The sequence below is a fragment of the Barbus barbus genome (assembly GCF_936440315.1).
Source record: "Barbus barbus genome assembly, chromosome: 48".
In the NCBI taxonomy this organism is placed as follows: domain Eukaryota; kingdom Metazoa; phylum Chordata; class Actinopteri; order Cypriniformes; family Cyprinidae; genus Barbus; species Barbus barbus.
The window spans coordinates 11239369-11263213 of NC_136726.1; the positions used below are offsets into that span (position 1 = coordinate 11239369).

At 37.3% G+C, this 23845-nt stretch overlaps 2 protein-coding genes and 1 long non-coding RNA gene across 4 annotated transcripts; 1 reads left to right on the plus strand and 2 right to left on the minus strand.

Moving 5' to 3' along the window:
• The first annotated feature begins 562 nt into the window (after positions 1–562).
• LOC306867064 (cation channel sperm-associated protein 2-like) lies at positions 563–13134 on the plus strand. Its single transcript, XM_079412543.1, has 10 exons — positions 563–827; positions 1226–1396; positions 8656–8724; positions 8824–8996; positions 10887–11048; positions 11128–11252; positions 11337–11512; positions 11636–11732; positions 11979–12247; positions 12458–13134. Exons 1-10 carry the CDS (start codon positions 623–625, stop codon positions 12487–12489), a joined length of 1479 nt encoding a protein of 492 aa, XP_079268669.1. The 5' UTR covers positions 563–622; the 3' UTR covers positions 12490–13134.
• On the minus strand, positions 5845–7243 carry LOC306867067. The gene is made up of 3 exons (XR_013783985.1): positions 6987–7243; positions 6371–6468; positions 5845–5975 (listed from the first exon to the last, which is right to left on the minus strand). It is a non-coding gene; the product is annotated as an uncharacterized lncRNA (long non-coding RNA).
• LOC306867066 (creatine kinase U-type, mitochondrial-like) lies at positions 12998–20671 on the minus strand. Of its 2 annotated transcripts, XM_079412546.1 has the most exons (10): positions 20449–20671; positions 18864–19060; positions 17874–18072; positions 17695–17790; positions 16162–16383; positions 16003–16088; positions 15128–15251; positions 14656–14790; positions 14417–14542; positions 12998–13568 (listed from the first exon to the last, which is right to left on the minus strand). In XM_079412546.1, exons 2-10 carry the CDS (start codon positions 19013–19015, stop codon positions 13455–13457), a joined length of 1254 nt encoding a protein of 417 aa, XP_079268672.1. In that variant the 5' UTR covers positions 19016–19060; positions 20449–20671; the 3' UTR covers positions 12998–13454. The 2 variants fall into 2 exon arrangements, with proteins under 2 accessions (XP_079268672.1, XP_079268673.1); XM_079412547.1 differs by lacking the exon at positions 20449–20671 and having other exon boundaries at positions 18864–19390.
• Between the last annotated feature and the right edge of the window lie 3174 nt (positions 20672–23845).

Sequence of the window (23845 nt, forward strand, 5' to 3'; positions counted from 1 at the left end):
TGTTTGCGATTCAGTTCGATTCATTTGATTCACTCACACACTGAATCGTTTGCAGCGGATACTCATACTCAAAAATAGTAAGGGGACACTTTTAAAACAGAAGAAAATATTTTTATTGGGGAATCCTACGTTTGTGACACATCATATGGAACAACTTTGCAGGTAAAGACAATTTAGCCTATATCCATACCCATAACAAGATCAAAATAGGAGGAATTTTAATTAATTATTCACTGGAGCATTATTTATTTATTTATTGACAGACTGCAGGCATGTAGCCTAAGCGAAGTAAACAATGTTACTGTAATATTTCTGTAGGAAAAAAAAAATTAACCTGACTATTTCGGTAAATATTTTCACTTAAGGAGTTTTGAAAGTTTATTATTTAAATGAAAATCTCATGAGCCCTTCTGTCCTCTACAGGGTATATTGATCACTGCACTCAACCAAGTCACCTCAGTTTGCCAATTTATATTTGAGTAATACCGACAAACCCGCAATAAATAAATAAATGGGTCACGTGACCTAAAGCGATAACATTCACATCCTTTAACCGTTAAATGTTGTTTGACGTCATGCTCGTTTCAAATGAACTTAGTTGTACTTTTTGCCCCCATTTACAATGAGCAGTGTCATTGAAGGTCAGGAAAATAAAACCTGTGAGTCAAACCAACATGAGGACAACATTTCCAGTGAGAAGGACAACCTTTCTCCGAGAGCACAGATTATTCGATCAAAACTCATCAACATGGCAGATCTGTGCGATCTTCTCCCGGAGCGCGAGGAGCACAAAGACAGACCACAACACAGCGTCAAGGATGTGACTGGTATGTAATACAAATAATGTTTTAAGCGGTATTAAATTGCAATGTGCTGACTGAAGCTATATTAATACGCTTTAATATATATTAAGGTACAAATATATTTGCCCTCAGGTAACAAGGTTTTACGGTTTGTGTGTGCTTCTTCAAATTGAGAGAATTACTTATATTTTTACAGATTACTACTATTTAATTATCAGTTGTAAACTGTAAGACATAATGGTAACAGGGTTCACAAGTTAGAATTAGTTAACAAGTGATACAAGAGTTCACTTCTTAAGGGGATGATAATGACAAGCTGATAAATATGATGGTAACAGGGTTCACTTTCAAGGGGTATTTCAATATCAGATGGAAAGAACAAAGAAAATCATTTTAAAGTTTTCTGCATATTTGTGTCTTAGATCTGGAGCGATACACCAGTCTGGAGAATGAATATAATCACTTGGTGAGGTTTGAAATCAGTCGCCACAAGAAAGACAGCATTACCCTGGATCAACGCAGACTGAACCGTGTGCTGAACCGCCATTCCAGATACCCTCCTCTGAATATGTTTGCACACTGGATCTTAGAGAGTATCCTTTTATACAGCCCCCGGTTTCATAGACAAGGCTTAAGCCTAGTCCCAGACTAAAATGGAGAGGGAGTAAAATCTTTCCGTGCCACGGGCATATGCCACTCCACATGTCACCGCTACGTGCGCATGGCACTGGCAGCTGCCACTCCACATGTCACCGCTTCGTGCGCATGGCACTCCACATGTCACCGCTACGTGCGCATGGCACTGGCAGCTGCCACTCCACATGTCACCGCTTCGTGCGCATGGCACTCCACATGTCACCGCTACGTGCGCATGGCACTCCACATGTCACCGCTACGTGCGCATGGCACTGGCAGCTGCCACTCCACATGTCACCGCTTCGTGCGCATGGCACTCCACATGTCACCGCTACGTGCGCATGGCACTGGCAGCTGCCACTCCACATGTCACCGCTTCGTGCGCATGGCACTCCACATGTCACCGCTACGTGCGCATGGCACTCCACATGTCACCGCTACGTGCGCATGGCACTGGCAGCTGCCACTCCACATGTCACCGCTTCGTGCGCATGGCACTCCACATGTCACCGCTACGTGCGCATGGCACTCCACATGTCACCGCTACGTGCGCATGGCACTCCACATGTCACCGCTACGTGCGCATGGCACTCGATCTTTCACTGTTATATGCGCATGGCAACCGACCCGGCACGGCCATGCGCGCATTTCACGGGACCCGGCACGGCCATAGGAACCCGTCACTCGACCTGGTGTCTTCACATATCGGCTGTCATTCGACCTGTCACCGCTACGTGCGACTGTCACCACTTAAAGCTTGGTTTATACTCGCAGAGGTGCGCGCGGCGAAAATGACTGCGTGGTGGGTCATTTCGCTTGGTGTGGGCACGGTATTTTTTGTAACTTCGGAGGTTAGCATAGGATTAGCAGGAATGCGCTTTCAGAGCACATGTAAATTACCCAATATTGTCGGAGACTATATAAAAACATACGTTTTTCTATGGAATTTTTGTCGAGATGGTAATTCACACGCATGTTATCTTTGACATTTGTTTATGTCCTTGAGTATTGTTTGTTTTTGGTCACATTTCAATACATTGTTTTATGTAGTTACACCAACTATTTGCAAATCTGCATAAAGTTTAAATTGTTACTGAATACCCCTTTATTTTTAATTATCCCTCGCCCATTTGTCTGTTCATACCTTAAGCACCAGTGTTTTATCAAATTTTACAAATTCAGAGGCTAATAACGACCTCATTTCCTACACCATTCATTTGTACACTAGTCACTTGATCTGGTATTCTCTGTATGCACCTGTCACAGCATTCTCTCAAATTACTATTAAACAACCAAAGGAGATCAAGAAAATTAAAATTGTTATTAATATTAAGACTACTGTCAAGGCTAAATTAAGCAAAACGTTTCAATCTAAATTATAATACTATATTGCTTTTAATATATAGTAACAGCAACCTAAAGTAACAGAAATAAAGTGACAAGAAACACGTTATATATAAATAATCACACCAATCACTTCCTTTAATAAGACCTCTACAATGTTCACTATTTGCATTTCTATGATCAAAAATAAATGACATTTACTTTATGCATAAACATGCAAATAAATAAATACTTCAATAACAATTTTTACATACATTTTTGAATGTCAGTGAAATTATTTAACTTCAACCACTAGGAATGTGAAAAGAAGTTGGGGACAGGGCCTAGAGTTTTTTTTTTTTTTTTTTTGCTTTTTTTTAACAATGGGCCTCCTCCTCTTGCCTTGGTTCAAAATGTAGACTGTACTGAGTACAGTTGTTGCGTGCCTCCATTATCACACAGGACAACATTCCTGGTGATGAACTGCTATTAAAACCATTTTGGGTTTCAACATTTTACCCTTTAAAAGAAAAACAGGACATGTTCCGCCCTTCGGCGTTTAGTTCGTTTCCTAGTCGGACCCGTTTTAGTGACGGACCTAGTTTCGAGCCGAGCTACAGGGCCTGGCGCTCTGCCTGGCAGTGGCAGGTCGTAGCGCCACTTCCGGTGGCATCGCCAAATGCCACCGGCAGCTGCTAGAGTTCGTGGGAGCTGCCAGGTCGTTTCTGGCAGCTGCCAGATTTCTCGTGGCAGATGCCATGGTTTTTCTCGCTGTTTGCTCGGTAAAAAGTACACTGTTCTCAGTGGCGTGCGGTGGTGTTTTTTGTTGTAGTTGTTGTATTATTATTATTATACATTTTTATGGATCAGCTGCCAGAGTTAGTGCCAAGAGTCACGATCGTTTGTCGCCGTTTATTTTTAAATGAAAGATTTGATTATGCATATTATATACCAGCAAGCAGATGCGATCAGAATATGAACCCAATAAGCTAAATTGCATAAGTATTTTGCCATAAAGAACATACACACAGATAAGGAGTGCCCAGCTGCCGCTAGCCAATACTGCATATGCACACGCGCTCGCACACACAAACATATTTTTTATGTATTTAATGTAACACTAGTTAACTAGTAGCTTGCATATTACTATATAAGCTGTTTATTAGTACTCATAAAGTACATACTAATGCCGTATTATACGTGACCGGTCCATATTCTACATCTTACCCTATACCTGAACAGTACATTAGTATTAGGAGTTTGAGGCAAAAGTCAATAGTTAGTTAATAGTGAGAAATGGAGACCATTGTAATTGATTTTTTTATTGATCATTGATTGATTTTTTATGACTTATTCTTCCTCAAATCTGGCGAAGATTTTGTACTTTGATTTATCAATCATTTTATCAATCATTCCTCATAATCTTTTTTTTCCAAAAATACAAAAGTGAAAAATTCCACCGGAGATCTTTCATCATAGTCACCCATCCAGCTCTGCAATTTGCTTTGGCATGCAAATTTGTTCCTCCTTTTCCAGTGAAAGGACACTGGGAAATTGTATTTCTCCATCCCAATTTCTATTTCTGCACCAGTCAGCTGCAGTCCTGGTGTCTCTCACAAAATGTTTTCCTGCTGTGAAAGAAGAAAGTATGGTCAAAATATTTGGTGTTGTGTATATACAAATGTTACAATTAATACCTCAAACTTGTAGGCCTAGAGCATGTACAGTACATGACATAAATGATCTTTTCTAACAATGAATGTTTTCTATAAATACATTACTACCGTTTTTCTTTGTAAAATAACAGTAAAAATTATTTGCAACAAAACTTATGAAAATTACACATTGTTTTGCAACAAATAAAACGTTTTTCTACACTCACCATAGTTTAAGGGGGAAAGGGACGTTCTCTGCATTTAACCCATCCAGGAACACCTGGAGCAGCGGGCAGCCATCAATGCGGCGCCCGGGGAGCAGTTGAGGGGTTCGGTGCCTTGCTCAAGGGTCTCACCTCAGTCGTGGTTGCCGGACCTGAGACTCGAACCCACGACCTTCGGGTTACAAGTCCAACTCTCTATCCATTAGGCCACGACTGCCCCCTGTATTGTTACTACTTTTGTTATTATTTTGGAATAAATGTAAAAATACGTAAAAACACTAACTTGATGACATTTATTGGTTTTGATAAACAGAATATTACACAGTGTAAAAATACAAAATATAATTGTATTTGGCCTTTTTAGTGTAATGTTTATTTAAGGGAAATGTGACAACATATACACATACACGCTTAGAAAGTGCAAGACAGACTCATATTGAAGTAATAACTTACAAAGTACCAGGAAATCCCTAATATGGACAAAAGCATCCAGCTATCACTGTATGATCTGAATAAAAGGCAGAAACCTTTGGAAACATGAAGGCATTAAACACACGATTGCGACCATATATGGTTTATTTGTACTTTTTTTCAATCATCTTCATGTGATTTTATGGTAAATTACCAGGTAAGTTTATGAACAATTCAGTGCTACCTGACATAGCATTTATTACAGTACAAAAACTATTGTCTTATATTTGATAAAAATGAATAAAAAAAAGTGTTTGTAGTACATTAACAAATATATATATATATATATATATATATATATATATATAAAATAACATTTTTGTCCCACTCCTGAAATGTTGGCTATGCACCTGTGTATAGTATACACGTGCATACGGTCTATACAGCTAAGCACTCCTTGTGTGTTCTTTATGGGAAAATGCTGTTTAGCTTATTGGGTTCATATTCTGATCGCATCTGCTTGCTGGTATGTAATATGCATCATCAAATCTTTCATTTAAAAATAAAACTGTGTAGTTTACAGCAGAAACGGCGATAAACGATCGTGACTCCTGATACGAACTCTGGCAGCTGATACATAGAAATGTATTATAATAATACAAACAATCATAATAAATAACACACCTGTGGGAACTTTGCATTATTAAAACACCATCGATCGCCACCATGAACAGTGTAGTTTTAAACAGCACCACAAACGGCGAGAAAAAACCGTGGCATCTGTCACGAAATCTGGCAGCTGCCGGTGGCATTTGGCGATGCCACCGGAAGTGGCGCTACGACCTGCAGTTGATTATGTGTAAAGCAAAGAGCATCATGTTCCTTTCTCGACACTGGGCGGTCCCCTTCAGCTTCCTCCTCATCTTGAACAGAAAACAAACAGACATACAGAAGTTCAGTGACAAAGTATGACAACTTTGGAGGGTGTAGCTTATGGGACCACTGGGCTGGTGTATTATGGCTCGTTTCCACTGAGCGGTACAGTACAGTACGGTATGGTTCGGTAAACCATGAATCGGCTAGCGTTTCCACTGCCACAGTACCCTTACTTGATAGGCGAGGTGTAACCTATGCCGGAAAGAAGTGATGTGCAATGTGCATTAAAATTGTACGGTACGGTTCGGCTTTTTGGTACCATTCACAACTTTTGACAGTGGAAACGCAAATAATTGCGTACCGTACCGTACTGTACCGCTCAGTGGAAACGAGCCATTAGACTGCATTAGTTTTAGCTTTATGTTTAAGAGATTATTCATACCACTGCAAAGATCAATGGTACAGTCTTGTTCCATCTCAGCCATGGAAGAAGCAGGTTGCATGTCAGGGCGTTCATCTCTCTTCCTTTTCCTCTGATACCTAAAGGAAAACAAAAGGAACAATTAGAGCTGTGTGAAACCATTTAATCATTGTCTAGTTAAACTAGGCCTGCACAATATTGCTTTAATTAAATTACATTTAAATGTAATCAATAATAATTAATATATTATATTATAGTATCTCCTTGAGGCATGCATATGCACTGACACACATCAGACCAATAGGAGTATTGATTTAATTTAAACAAGGTCCACAGTCCATTTAAGACAGAAGGAGAGAGAACGTGTGACTCAAGAAAGGGCTAGTGAAAGTTGTTCAAAGACATTTGGATAAGGATTAGACTAGGTGGTCTAGACTAGTCACAGTTAAACAAATGTTGTCACAAAGTTGGCGCTAGCCTGCGGCTAACTGCTAGCAGCATGACATTTAAAACAAACCATTAACCAGCATAGCTTAACGTTATAGGCTAGTGTACAGAAAACTGCAAAAAAATCATGCAATCCAGGCTTTCGAGTTTAATCTAATAGAAAGGGATGATAAAGGAAGGATGACTTTACCTGATATGAAGTGAGCACTACAAACACGAGCCTCATTGATCGTAGCATTGTCCCAGTCTGCCGTTTAATAGCTTGCAGCCACAGATGTCGTCTATTTTTTTTTGAAAAGGATGAGATCCTGCAGGAATCCTAAAAAACTTGACTCCACAATTGGTGCGATTTGCACCGTCCACGACACAACAACTAGGCATTTTGATGAGAAATCATCTGGTTAACAGTAACACAGGATGGAGCGTTCTGACCCCGACATTCGCAGTACGCACTTCGAATTTTCCTGTGACGTCGACCGTGAAGGGGTCTATACATCTGATCTGCTTGAACATGGCTCATGAACTTAAAACAATTGTGTACTGTACTGTGATCAATGCAGTGGATATAGCATCTGTATCCTCCATTAACCAAAGACCACCATCACATTCCCGTAGTCTGAATATACATTTTGTCCCCGTGAGGTTAATTTAAAAATAAGAACAATCCACTGACGTACGCGGAAAGTATAGTCTACACTCGTTATAAATATGTGTGTGTGTGTGCGCGTGTAGCAAACTTTTGTACCCCGTTCGTTCGTAAACCCAATTCCCCAAGCCTCACAAAGTTTAATTAATAAGCCTACTGTGTTGTATTTTTCTTGTCACATGAACATGTATGGATTTATTCTTTAGTGCCAGCCTTTTATGTCTTTATGCAGCCTTTTTGAATCTTTGATTGCACGTTCAAGTTTAATTTTAATTTTGCTCAGCATACTATAAAAAAAAAAAAAAAAAAAAAAAACAGCAAACAAACAAACAAAAAAATGTCAAATTACAATGATTGAAGACATAACAACATAACATTTATTATTCAGAGCACGATATACAACCATAATGAGTCCCGTGACCGGCTTATACAGCTGTGATGTGACCGACGTATTTAACCGTGAGGAGTCCAGTGGCGTATACAGACGTGTATAGTCGCGTTGAGACCGATGACAGACGCACATGTCAGTGGCAGCTGTTGTACTGGTAGCGGTGACGTGCGAGTGGCAGCTGCCAGTGCCATGCGCACGAAGCGGTGACATGTGGAGTGGCAGCTGCCAGTGCCATGCGCACGAAGCGGTGACATGTGGAGTGGCAGCTGCCAGTGCCATGCGCACATAGCGGTGACATGTGGAGTGCCATGCGCACGAAGCGGTGACTTGTGGAGTGGCAGCTGCCAGTGCCATGCGCACGTAGCGGTGACATGTGGAGTGCCATGCGCACGAAGCGGTGACATGTGGAGTGGCAGCTGCCAGTGCCATGCGCACGTAGCGGTGACATGTGGGGTGGCATATGCCAGTGGCACGGAAAGATTTTACTCTTACTGCTAAAATGTCAGTATGAGCTGTTTCAACTGAAAGAAACTTGTACTGACTGATCTTAAAATATATCAGTGCCTTTGTATTGTCTCAAGATGCACACCAGTAATGTTTTTTCTAAGGCATGTTTATAAAATTTACTTCAATGTCCTAATTGAACTATGGCCTAATCCTGGCTTAGTCTAAACCCTGTCTGTGAAACCGAGCAAAGAAATCTTGAATTCCAAAAAAAAGAAAAAAGAAAGAAAGAAAAAAAAAGCAACCAAGTTCTAGGCAGCACAGTTTTTAAATTTGAGACTGTCTGAAAGTGTACTATCCTTAACGTAAATATATTAGGTAGTGTGTTTAAAGCTGTTATGCTTGTCCTTGTCCTTTTGAATGTTTCTTTACTATCAGTAGAAGCAGGTGAGAGGTCAGCTAAAGAATTTTAAGTCTGTCCGTATTATAGGTTAAATAAGACCAATATGTAAATTACTCATGAGCAACCTCTGTTTGCATATTCAGAGTTTCATGACTATAAGGATTCAAGCATAGACACCCTCTTGATGGTTCTACAACTACTGAACTGGTCTATACTGCAAGTTTACGTTTTAGAAATCATCCTGAAGTGGCTGGATGATTTCTGGCTGTTTTGGAAAAGTCCATGGAACGTCTTTGATTTTGCTGTGACTCTGATGGTATGAATGCTTAAAAATGAAGCAATATTAATTTAATTTGTTCTTTGTCTTCTTTAGTCTGGGTTACAGCGAGACATTTACAGTGGAAGTGAATTGGGTTGATTTGTAATCCGTAAAATACTCAATAAAAGCTATACTTGTGTTTCAATAGTATAGCCACAAGACGCAAACAAGTATGCGTGCTAGCTTGATTTTTGCATGAAAAATTGCTAACTACTATCTTTATAGTACTAGTTATAGTAATGTTCCACCTTTTGCAACACTGTCAAACATTAACCCTCCTGTCCTATAGCATTAAAAACTGTATACACATTCTCGGGTTAATTTTGACCCGTTGAAACATGAGCTTATGAAACCATATCTGATCAGTAACATCTTATTAGTGAAGTTATTAACGTAATTTCGGGAGGAGTATGCCCATCTAATCTTCCAATTAATATCCAAGTATAAAAGACAGCCTCTTACCACTTCTGTTGGTAGTTCTTTCGGCATCCCTCCTCCTCCCCATCTCCTCCTTTTATGCATATTTATTTATTTATCTTTATGTGTGGGGGGCTATTGGAGCTTGAGTAGAATAGTCTCTTTGAGCCCTCCATTGCAGACATCAAGCCAGATCTGTTTACTACTAATGCTAAGATTATATGGGCACACAAACTCTTGAAATTATTTATTGTGCAATATTGTCAAGGTTTTGAATGTTACCTTGTTTATTGTTATTTACTACATTTACCTCATTTTCATTCATTAAAAAAAATTTGAGATTCTTTGAAATTTGACAAGAATTACAACAAAACCTCAGTGCTGTGGGGGGAAAAATAGTGGTTCAATATTCATTGAAATTTACAAGAAAATATAAAATGATAATTACCAGAATTAACTCCGTTAATGACTAATGACTTGTAATTTCAATTTGCAAATCATGCTGCTCAAAAACAATCCAAGTTTTCAGACAAAATATATTAATTAGTTAATTCATTTATTAATTTCACTTTAATAAACTTTCACTTTCAGATGAAAAAGATGTTCACCATCTGAATCTGCAATGCTTCATCAATAGGTGGCAGCAGAGTGAAATGTAGACGTCTCCTCTTTTGTTTGTTTTCAAATTTAGACTTTTTGACTCTCCACCCTTTTGGGCTGTAGTTCATTAGATATAGTTTATTTGTTATGTCAGTTACATCTTTGTGCATGCATATTCAAATTTACCAACCAAATTCAATCCTAATCTGAGACAAATCGAGGTAAAAGATATGTATGATGTAGTTTAAATTGTTATTATCTCTAAAAAAATTGAAAAATGGTAATCCATAATCAAAGTTTTTTTTTCCTGTACTGGAAACTATGGATTATTCCAAAAAAAAAAAAATTACTGCTTTGGGTTAAAACTGACCCAAATACGATATGATGGTTAAAGGAACAGTTTAGACAAAAATTAAAATTTGCTGAAAATGTATACAATTTATTTTTATCATCTTTTGGACTTTGGCGGATGGCACCCATTCACTGCACAGGATGTATACTGCTAAATTTCTCCACATCTGTTCCAATCAAGAAACAACTTATTTATATCTTGGATGGCCTGGATGAACTGTTCCTTTAAATTAAATATTACTTGAACAGCATTACAGCTCAAATAAAACAAAAAACAGAAAAAAATAATTTATGTGCTTTTATAAAATAATAATCCAAACATTTCTGCTTTTAAATCCTCCAAAAATTGACCCCATTCACTTCAATAGTGAGTGCTTCAATGTAACCTCAATTTTGATCATTTAAAAAAGGAAAGATATTTTTGTTTTGTTTACAGTGCTATCAATTGAAGTACTGAGCCTGGAATATTCCAACAATTTGACAATATGACACCCCATATAACATTTTTTTTTCTGTTAGCCTGTTCTTCCAGCGATTGTCCCCGAGACCTTCAGAGGTGCATTAATATCGCAAAAATTTGTGAAACTTCTTGTCCAGTTCCGTGTCCTCCGATGTTTGAAGATCGTTTCCAGATTCCAGGATATTCGTCTTATGTTGCAGATAATCTACCATGCATGTGGGGTATGCAATTATCCATAAGCTAGTACTGTGTAAGAAACAATGTTTCATTAAAACTAACGATGCTAACTACTTTCAACAGACCGTGAAATTGATATTTCCAGTGTTGTTAATGAGCTTTTTAGTTTTTGCTGTGTTTGGAGTAGTTTTGTTTGAAAAATACACCAACTCCAACGTTGAAGGTCTGCTCTACAAGAATGATTTCAAGTGAGGGCATTTTCATTGTGAAAACATTGTGAACAGTTTATTTTATAATATTTTCTCAATGGATGTGCTTGCCTTCTTTTTTAGAGGTTTATCCAGTACATTCATCACGCTCTTCAGTATTTTTACCTTGGAGCACTGGCTTGATTTACTAAATGACATGCAGAAAGTTCTAGAGCTAAACCATCGACTCTGTGGATTGTTCATTATGGTGTGGTTTGTTTTTGGAGCCTTGATGACCTGTGTTTTTATGACCCTTATAAGTAAGTACTCTTACAGTATATAAAGAAATATTGATTGTTCTAAACCCAGTGATTTTATGTATTGCATGTTACACAAAATGAAACCCATAACAAAGTGAAAATTTGTTTCCTTTATGTCTACAGTTGATGACTTTCAGGAAATTCGTAACAATCTCTCCAAAGAGGTGCAGCAATTGAAAATCCTGCGCAGAGCAGAGATGTTCAAAGCAAGTCATATGGGGTAGGTGAACAAATAATATGTTTTGACGATAATGGGTTTACGACGATTTCTATCGAGGGGGAATTTAACGTGCATCAGGGGGCCCACAAACCATAGCGGCACCCCTGTTGATTTCATAAAAACCTTATTTAAAGCAAACATAACTTCATTGTAATATATACATGAAGTAAAATTACTCAGGTGGTGATGTAAGACTTTGGTCGTATCATCCACCCCTATGTTAAAACATTCAATTTGTGATTTCAGGGCAATAAGCCAAACAAACCAACTGAAGGACCACAAACCTGTCAAAGATGAGGAAGGACAACCAAGTTCAAATGTTAATTTGGACGGCCATACCTCGAGACATGAGCTGGAGTGGGACATGGGTCTGGAAGCGTTTATTCAGGCGGCTGAGTTTCAGGATGACTGTGAGACAGAGTGCTGGCGTGAAGACAATCTCCACGGGTACTTCGAGCTGATGGAAAAGCTCCAGCGCAACCTAGAGGAGATGGACCGGCTCCAGGATATATTAGGTGGGTATGAGTCCCAAGCATTTTCGTGATAAGCGATTGCAACTGCAACATTATATTTGATCCAGTCTGGATAGAGTATTTTCATACAATCATACAGTGCTGCAAAATATTTAACCCCCTTTGTGATTTCCTCCTTAATGGCTTTTTACCTAATCATAATTTAATTGAATATAACGAAAGTCACTAGTTAATTGTTATCTGTTGTGACAGTTCAGGGTTTCCTTAACCTGCATGAATGCTGAGAAAAGAAAGAAGAATGCATCAGCAAACCTGCTCTGTGTTCTCTGTCACGAAGACTGAATGGAGGACTTAGTTAAAGATGTGTTTTTTTGTTAGTTTTTTCACACAGTTCACACTCATTTCTAATAAAATGTATATAGTTTAAATACTTTCTAAAAGGACATTAGTAGACATTAGTAACATTTTTATTAATAAGATAATAAACCTTTTCATCTTTATGCTATATTGTAATTATACCTGCTTGTTGGCAATTGACTGTACATTTTTAATACACGTTTTCCAACATAATGCGATGTGCAAGTCTTATGACTTCACCTCAGATACTGCCTAATTAGCAAAACACTTTGGCATTGGTGCTGAAAGTCTAGCGGGCAGTATATAACGCCGGCTTTATTTTACATGGACTGGGTCACGAGCGGTCATTTTGAAATCACATGACTAGCTGCACTTGCACTTATGGAATCAATTAATCATGACTGCAAATAAAATATTTCATCCACACCACTAAGTGTCAGTACAAGACAATTCCCAGTGCAACATAAAAACATGACTGAGCACCTTTATTGTGAATTATTTCAGTGATAGTTTTGCTTATCGCTTACTTCATGTAAAGCAACAGTAAAATGTACAATAAAACACTCTCCGAGACCCTTTAGCAGTTTATATCGTCAACATCTTCAGCAAAAACATCTGTTTAATTCTCTGTCACCTGAGGCAAATCTTGAAAATGGCTATTATTGTATTATTGCAACACCATCAAGTAAGTTACAATGTGACAAATCAATAGCGCCACATGAACACAATCATGATGTACGATACATTCACTCCTGTTTTATACTGGAGTGTGGTTTGTCTGGCGAAACACAGAGGCATGCTTATGGATCAGAATCAGCGGAATATTGAAGGAGGAAGGAACACACAAGAGGGAGGAGTCAGGAGAAGGGAGGAGCTAAGCAAGATTGCCAGTCTATTTAAACTGGCTGATGGGGGCGGGGATTTTGATGTCTTGGCCTCTCTCCAGTTTCCTCTCACATTCGATGAGATAGTTCACTCCATCTATTACAGTCTGAACCAGATGGACCTGAACACATATTGATAGAGACAAGAAGTCATGGTGAGGTAATTACATTTTTTTTTAGTTTTTAAAGAAACAGTTCACCCAAAAATGAAAATTCTGTCATCATTTACTTAGCACAATATATTAGGCCTGAAATTAACACTCGTTAAGTGCGAAATACAACTAAAAATAATCTTTGGAGAGTATTTGAAACACTGTTATTCACCAGTTGGCCAGTAACTTTTTTATAAATTCTAACAATGCCTGAAAACGCAATATGGTTTAGCATGATTATGAAATCGCAAAGACTGCATAGTAATTATACAAATATGTAATCTGATGTGCTGTGTGAAGTGCTGTTATCTTTTCTCAGTTCACAGTAAAAGATAATTCTTACAAAAATCTATATAAATTAAAATTATGAAATACTGATATTGTAATATTTCTTTATTCTTTAATTTTGTAATTTTATTAAATAATAATAATAAATTGCAATCTGTTTTCCCAGTTTCCTGCCTCTTTTTAATGAAATAATGCTCATACAGATATTACATATAAATATATATATATGGACGGTAATTTTTCTCACTCTCAACGGCAGGTGTGTCCGTGTGTATATTAAGCCTTCATCTCACACTCACTTTAAGGCACTAATAATTTGATAACATTTAAATGTAATTTCTCACAAAATCCATTTTCATACTGTACATTATATAATGTTGTGATGCCTAAATTTACCTGTAACATTTCAAGTGTTTTTGTTTTTACAAAATTTTTTTTAAATTTATTTAGACAAAGTAATGAAAAACTTGAATATCATTATCTAATTTTTTAAAAACTTAAATATATGTATTTATCGTGACACCACTGACCTCTGATTGGCCCAGCCTGTCGAGATTGGAAATATCAAAAGTGTTTCCAACAGCTGCAGTGTCCACTCCTCCAGTCCCCCTTTTCTGGAGTCGCAGGCTATCCAGGATCTTAGAGAAACGAGGGTCCTGCAAGAAAAAGTGAACATAAATATTGAAATGCATTAATATTACCATGCATGTGACAAGGTGCAAAATTGTTAACCTGACATAAGTTTATAATGTATTTCTAGAGCGAGGACCTTGCTGAGGCGAGGAAGAGTAACATGGACGCCAGCTCGTAGCCCTGTGCCCAGGTTTGACGGACAGGTGAGAATGTAACCCAGGCGCTCGTTCCACATGAATTCCCAACCCTTCTCCTGAATTAGTCTCTCAACCTGAGGGACAAAGCGAGAGTCTTGAGAGAAAGATACAAGAGTGATCTGTTTTAACTAAAAACCATTAAAAAGCTGCTCAAAAATAAAACATACGACATATATTAATGATTCCCTTTTAGAATGAGCAACAGACTAAGACAGACCCACACACATAATTACGCCACAGATGCCCGTCTGGCAGGACGATGTGTTTACAACTGTATGTACACAAAAGGGCATTGCTTTGAGCTGCAATAAACACAGCTGCAGCATCTCTGCTGGATAAATAATGGAGGCTTGTGCAATTTTAACAGTGACTGAGAGCCACATACTACACAATACACATGCATGACCTCACCTCTTGGAGACCCCTGCAGAAACGCTCAAAGACCCTTTTCATGTTGCCCCCCTTCTCCATGGAGATCACACGAGTGTGATCTTCCTCGTTGACCCACACCAGGAAAGTTTTCTCATTGTTGTGCCTGGAATTGACAGGCATCTCATTATTATCTTCTGCAGAAATATTGAGGTCATTGTCTTTGGCCTGTAAATATATGCATGTGACGACAAAAGTTTTTGGATTAAATTAGGCTTTTGAAGAGATCTCCCACCATGCGCTTAAACAAAACAGTGAGTGACAATTGGTACTACACTGGTTGCACTGTATATTTTTAATTCTATAAAGAAAGAACCGACTCAGTCATTTATTCGGGAATCAGATGGCACTGATTGCATTGCATATTTTTCATTTACTAAAACAACCAATTGATTAGAGTCATTCAGTTGGACTACAATACTTGTGCTTTTTGTTTAACGCTTGTTGCGTTATTTAATATGCCAATTCGTCCACATCGGCAAAATGGTTCTGTTATTTTTAAAATAAGAATCTGTTCTCGTTTCCCAAACCTAGTTACCCCTGACCTTATTACATTTTAGTCTCACTTTTAGTCTCAAATGGTATCAGAAGTGCTTTGTTAGCTCGAAAACCATCAGGGTATTAAAAGGTAATTTCCAAATTGAGTCTGGCAACACTGGCACACTTTCCCTTGCAGGCAGAAGGAAGAAGAGAAAAAAGAGGATGAATAATGCAGGAGATGTAAGTGAGCCATGGGTACACTCCGTGATCGATATCAAACCACAGCACATGGCTGTAGAGGTTGCTTCAAACTATTTCTGGATGAAATGCAGTCCTGTCAGAGGACATCATTTGCCATCAAACCACTCAAAACTCACCAGATGCCTCTTGCGTCGGGCCAGTCGCGAGCCATGCCTGCACATGTCAGCAGGGGCGACACAGGCTTATCAAACAGGAAGTGATCCTATATAGCAAAACGAAAGGTCAGCATGAAAACTTATTGAATTATATATCATCACATTTGTGAATATACCCACATCAATGAGCTGCTGCTGCTCTTGTTCGGTCATCAGAGTGAGGCTGTAGTATTTTCCAGCCAGATCCCCTTTTAGGCCAGCCAAAGCATCAATCACGACCCTCTCCACCTCTCTGCGCTCAGCTCGGGTGCAGGCCGGGGGCAGACTCAGGCCTCGGATGCTCCTACCTGTCCTGACTCGAGACGACAGCACGTACTTCTCATCGAATTGGCCTCCCCGTATCTGACGGGATGAAAATAGGATGAACATAATGAAAGTAACTTGAAACTGTAAGGCTTGTGTTTGTGACCTGCCTTTCCATTCAAAAAATAGCCTCGTTGCAGTGCGGAGATATATAGTGATGTTACGCTTCAGGCGTCCCAAGTTCGAGCGTCCCAAGCTCATGGACCTTTCCCGATCCCGCCACCCTCTCTCTCTCCCACTTTGCTTCCTGTTAATTAACTGTGCTATCCAAATAAAGGCTGGAAATGCCAAAATAAAATTGTGATATTATATAACTATGTGCACTTTTTTTTTACCCCACTGTGTAATTTTGTGGTGGAAATGGTGGTGGTGGAAATGACATTTTCAAATTGAAATGCAAATGTATTTTTCAAAAAATTATTTTTTCTCAGATTAAACAAATCTGAGTATTAAATAAAAAAAAACCTAAAGCATTTAAAACCGAAATGTAAAATTTAGCTTTTAAATTAAAATGAACAAAAATAAATATGTTTCCTTGATTAAAGGTCATATTCACCAAAAGATAAAAAAAAAAAAAAAAACATAGATGAATTGTTTACAATAAAATCTATAACATGCATTTGGAAAACAGATAGAGTGAATGTTTATTTTATGCCAGCTTTTTTTTCATGCAATTTTTAGAATAAAACTGGTGACTTGCCAAGGCTAATTCCATGGCTAGCATTTTATGATTCCTAAATACCCACAATTAAATAGTATATCTTTATTGTTTTATATAATGAAGTATCATTTCAATATCATTTGAATATATATATATATATATATATATATATAGATTGATCTGTATCCTTGTTACAGTGTAATTACACTAATGAGTTATAAGTAATTAATTAACAACAACAAGAAACAGCTAAAAACTAATCTCTTCCATCTTTATTTGACCCTCTAACTCTAGCACTCTCTATTCTAATTTTATTTTATCTATCTGTCTTCTTTTTATTTAAAAAAACACACACACACATTTGACCTTCTATCAATTGCATATTTATTCTCTAACTGCTAGCTTTTCTTGTAAAACTAACATTAGCTTAATTTTTTCTATTCTATCTACTTGTTTCTTATAAAAAACAAAAAAACACTAGATTTCTTTTTTTCTATATTTGATCTTCTCGTTTTCTTTTTTTTTAAAAAAACGTTAGGCTAACCAAGACTTGTAATAGCACTTGCATGTTGTTGCTCTTTTATTGGTTTTGATTGCTTCTAATGTCCTCATTTGTAAGTCGCTTTGGATAAAAGTGTCTGCTAAATAATAATAATAATAATAATAATAACTAAAACATTTCCTCTTACCTTACTGGAATCCAGGTCAGTGGGATGCTTCATGTTGCAGGGGTCATAACCATTGTGCCTTTCTTTGATGACTGGGTTTAAGATGTCAGCAAAGACCTGCAGAAAACATACTTGATATACTTTTGAGCTATAAATGTGCTAACCTCTTAATATGCCAAATGTGTGATATATCCTTTCACCTCATATGACTCCTCATCTCCGGCCACCATTCCTACTGTCTTAATAAAGGGGTGGCCTGGGTTGTCCACGCCAGTTTGGATAGCCTGGTCCAAAGTGTAACCATTTGGAGTGGTTTTATCACACAGCTTGGCATATACAGCAGGAGTCAGGTGACTGGCCATACAGTTATTGTGCTTCCGCAAATCTGGATATTCAGCACTGTTGGGAAAAAGCACTAAGCTGAAAATCAAGGACAGTGCTGTGTCTCAAAACCAAACAAGCTGCCTACCAAGACAGTTGTTGGGCCTGTCTATCAAAATGGGGGTTTTGAGCGTCAAAATGAACCGCGTTCTGTACGCGTCAGATCCTAGTGAGCTCCCTATTAAAGCTCCTATTACTGCCAGGCTGTTATTGAAAATAAGGGTAAGGGTTAGAAATAGTTCTTAATGAACTTGCCTGGTTAAATAAAGGTTAAATAAATAAATTAAAATTAAAACAGCTCTTTGAGCGTTATTACCGCGTTCCGAACGCGTTCAAAACCTTTTGAGCTGCTAACAAAAAACAGCGTTCAAGAAAGTCATAGACGCGTTCTGTACGCGTCAAAACCTGACGCTGTCTGTCTCGTGTTTTTTGACACAGCCAACGTTCAACCACTACATGTGCATGTTTAAGACAAAATGTGAATTATGATATTATACAAACAAATAGATAAATAAATTTGCATTCATCATCATTTTGTAGTAGGCTACATGAAATGTGTAAAAATAAAAGGGTTCATTCTACTAAAAGATATAATATAGAATACAAATTTAAAAGGTATCATATAATATAATATAATATAATGCTTATTTATCGCTACGAGACCGTGGAACTGAATCATATAATGAACATATTTGACGCCCACTTAGGCATTTGTGCAATTTACATGGTTTGTTTGGCATTCTGTCATAATATTTCATTGTTGTGTATAAGATATTGTCGTTATAAAACACGGCCATGGCTGTATTTACCTAGCAGGATAGATTCTCCGGACGTGCGCTCCTGCATTGACATGCTGCTCTCTATTCAGGAAGAATCCCACGGTCAGAGATCCCGCACCGACCAACGACAAGATTCCCACCTTCCTCTTACTGGACAAAATCCGTGCGAAGCTGCTGGCCATTTTAACCCTACAGAAGCAGACGAGGTCTCTCCAGATGAACGTGGACTTGGAGAATGGACAGACAGAAGGAGAGACACTGGGATTACTGGAGGATGCAGGGGAATGCTGCGGATATCAGTCCTTCTCCCAACACAACAGCCGTCTGATCACCCTCCCCTCCACAGACAGCAGCAGCAGCACAGGACGAGATGAGCTTCTCCCAACCCTTACAGTAAACCAGTCAACAACCTTGAATATCCTTGCACTTAGGCTATTTCAGTGTGGTTAAATTTTATTAATGTCTTAATTAGTTTTTAAGGTACCAAAAGGGAACATTAAATGTGCTGTTAACCATGAAGCAACTGACAGCTCATATACGTGACTTTGAAGCTCATTGGTTCGGCTTTACCTGTGAAACAACATACACCCTTCTGCAGCACGCGCATGCGCGCTAGGGATTGGCTGATGAGTGGCTTCGTTGCATAAATTATATGGTTATTTAGATATGGGTTGAGTTTTTTTCTCTCTCTGTGGTATGATACTATGAATAGTTTAATTGCATTCGGGAGCCTTACATGTTCACTTTGGGCCTTTAAGTGAAACTAAGAAGGTTAAAAATGCTCAAATGGATCCTAGTTCTGGCAGGGACTATATGTAGAAGGATGCCACAAAAATATCGTTTTAATAAAATCACAATAAAGTTGTAGCTATTTTAAATATAAAGAGCATATTGTTTTAACAGCATGTAAAACATTAAACAAGTGTGCTGTAAGTCACATGACCAGATACTGTATATGACCTCTGTCTCAAGACCCCATTAAAGGAAGCACAGCTATAGGAGGATATTTGCTATAATATTTAAAGGGTCTGTTATTAATATGATATTGAAATCACTTGTCAGCTGTCAGATTTATGGCCAGTCTGACAACTCTTATGCTCCATAATGTTATTCCATCATTTTAAAAAATGATATGCTGTTTGTTTCTTATGTGCTAATGTAAACAGGAAAACATTTGGGAACAAATGGGTTAACCTAAATTCATCATAAGCCTTCTTTAGGCCTAACCGAGACAAGTTCATAGCATTTACTGGTCTTAGTTGGGATGAAAATCCCTGAAACCTTTCCCCTAGGAGACCATGCAGAAATCATGTAAGAAAAACAAGAGAATTACTGTAGGCAAAACAAACTAAAGCCTGTATAATAATCCCTTACTGTTTTGTACAGCAAGCTGGTCATTATTGTGAGATTAAATCAGTGCTTACATGATGCAAGGCAGAAATGAGTGAATTGCAGACTCTCTATAATACAGGGATATTTCCATTAAAATGCAGTGCATACGTGGAATGTTTAAATAAGTATGTCATTCATCAAATGTAAAAGTAATCTAGTGGCGCTGGAAAATGAATGAGACATTACACTGCTTGCATATTTGAAATGAAATTTTAAAGCTTACCAGATACTTTTAATCCGCTGAAGTTGGTCTTATCTTCTGAAGTACAGTAGGAACTAGGTACAAGGGCAAAGTTTTTACTTTCTTCAATGCAGCAGAGCAGAAATAGGTGTGTCCTTATTTATTACAGTGCCATGGCGTGGTTAAGACTTCCTTTTGTTTGACCTGCCACTGTAACGCTCAAGTAGCACCGTGCTATTCATTCACTGGTTGGCTAATGTTGCCTAATGTTTCCTGGGAACAAAATCATGACTGGATTCCTTATCTGTGTCCAGTGTGATCAGAGCTGGGCATGAGATAATGAACCCACAATCAGTTCAAAGGTCACTGGGACGATAGGATAAATGACACGTCTCTTTACAGCCTACCTTACAACACTCTTACCTTGATGTCGTTAAAATCAACTAAACAAAGTAACAAATAAAATCTACACTATGCAAAAAAAGTAACAAAACAACATTGAACTGTTGAAGGCCCCTGAAGTCTTAATGGGAAGCAAAAATGGAAACTACTTACATTAAAGCAAGAATGATATATATCAAACATATGTATATAGGTGTGTGTCAGTGTGTGTGTTAAACTTCTTTTTTTTTTTTTTTTTTCCAGAACAGCTAAAAAGATCATTCTATGTATTTTCCTTTTGTTCTGTACATATCCTTTAACCAGGTCAAATTAGTCATGCAAGAGTTGGATTAAAGCTCTTATTTCTTACTCGTTTCACTTATAGTACAAATAGTTCTTTAGATAAAATCTATAGCTAATATATAACTACTTTGGTAGACATTGAAATAGTTTGATTTGATTTCTCACATTTGATTTGTTATCTAAAACTATTACAACAGAAACTATTACTGAAATAAGTACCATCTATTGTATAACATTTCATTGTATGTATGTATGTATGTATGTATGTATGTATATATATATATATATATATATATATATATATATATATATATATACACAGTGTTGGGGAAAGTTACTTTTAAAAGTAATGCATTACGATATTGCATTACTCCCCAAAAAAGAGCTAATTACGTTACGTAGTTACTTTTTAAGGAAAGTAATGCGTTACGTTACGTTTGCGTTACTTTCGCGTTACTTGGGCTTGATTGTTTTTAAATATAAGAAGTTCTATTTATAGCAAATGCAAAAGCCATTTCACACCAAAAAGTATAATAAATAAACCTCAGGCTGAAGGAAAAGTAAATTCACATCTGTACAGTAGAACGCAGGAGAAGAAAAAAAAACAAAGCACAATTGTTAGTTTATCTAAAGTAATTTTTGCTTATTAGTATGGTTGAACTGGATCAAAGGTCAGCAGCAAAGACATTGGTTAATAAAATGGGATTAGATACATTTGTGTTATTTAACATTTAATTATTGCATTGCAAATTATTACGTAACTCATTACTTGTAATGTGTTAACCCCAACACCTTTATTTAGCCAGGGTAATCTCTCTTTAAAAATCTCTCACAAAACAAAACAGGAAACAAAAAAACTAAAAAAAAAAATAAAAACAATTGCACCTCATTGAGTCTTCTTCAAGTGACCGAATAATATATTTAAAATGTTTACACACTGTATATTGCTGTATATATTCTATATTGGGGGCAGTCGTGGCCTAATGGTTAGAGAGTTGGACTTGTAACCCGAAGGTTCTCTCCACCCTCAATACCACGACCCTTGAGCATGCACCGGGCTGCCCACTGCTCCGGGTGTGTGTTTGTTTGTTCACTTCTCACTGCTGTGTGTGTGCACTTGGATGGGTTAAATGCAGAGTACAAATTCCAAGTATGGGACACCATACTTGGCCACACGTCACGTGACATGTCCTTTCCCCTGATTATAGCAAATAATTATTCTGCTATAAACAAACATGGAAAATTGTTTAGGCCCATATTAATATGGTTTATAGAACAGCTTTATTTAAGAGCTTTTTCAAACTGTATTAAGATCGTCTGCACATCATGCATGTAATAAAAACCTGAAAATTTGTAAAACGTATTTTAAAATTTCACCCAACCTCAAAGAATCCAATTCCAGAGTTCCAAACAGCAATAAATAAACTCCCCACAAGGTGGTGTTACTTTCCCTACTTCAACTGGATTGGGCCTGCAACTGAAAAAACTTTGATTTTATTGTTTTTATATGGATTTTATATAAAAAGCTTTTATAAGCTATTATAATCTATTAAATTAATTAATTATTAATGTAGAATTATTGTTTTTTGAACATTTTTCACCTAATTACAGAACCACCCATAGTTAAGCTTTTTTTTGTTGTTGTTGTTGTTGTTATTGGACAGCTCTTGGATATGTCATAGTCTGCCTATGCACTGATTTTCAACATACCATGTGTCCTGTATGAGATTCATATTTTAGCCATGATTTCATTTAAAATGGGACATTCAACAAAGGTTGAATTTGCGGTGGCAGGGCCACGACTTAGTACCCTGTACCCTGCCTTTAGAGATTAGAATGGCCCCTTCCCTGTCTGTTTTTAAGTCCCTGCTAAAAACCTACTTGTTTTCCTTGGTGTATTGATTGCTGTTTTACTGTAATTTCAAAATGGGTTTTTCTTTTTATCTGGCTTGTTTTCTGTGTATGTTTTTATAATTTTCTCTCCTGTAAAGCACTTTGGTCAGCCGAGTGGCTGTTGTAAATGTGCTATACAAATAAAATGAACTTGAACTTGGTTGATGAAAGCCTTATGGTGACAGCTAGGGATATGGCAGTATCAATAACCATGAAAGGTGCAATAGAAAGGGGCAGCTACAATCTATTTATACAGCCACCTTACAATTTAGACATTTATGGACCAGTCAGTGAAAACTCTCAGTCTTAAATCTTAAAAAAAAATAGAACTTAGCATTTTCTAGCAATGAGAATCCAGCCTGTTGCTACACTTTTGAATGAAACTAAAACGAAAGCAAAAACCTGTTAAATGGGGCAACCTTAATCTCAGGAGACACATGATTTCTGTCACTCTGTATTTAGTCAACACAAAAGACGAGTTTCCTGTAAACAGATCTTTCCTCAAACATTGTATTACTTTAATGATAGTCTGAAATCATCTGGAAATATAAAAACACCACTATTATAGCTATATTTAAATCATAATGTCATACACAAGCACTAATTTAAAAGTGAATCTGAACTGGCGAGTGAATATAAGTATATTAAATAAAAGGTTTCTTTTACCTCAGATGAAACCCCTCACTTTCAAGTAAACTGATTGAACTCATTGCTTACTTGAACTACCATTCAAAAATTTTGAAAGTTTTTTAAAATGTTTTTGAAAGAAGTCTCTTATACTCACCGAAAATAAAGTGTATTTGCTCAAAATACAGTAAAATAGTTATACAGTGAAAGATTATTACAATTTAAAATGGCTGTA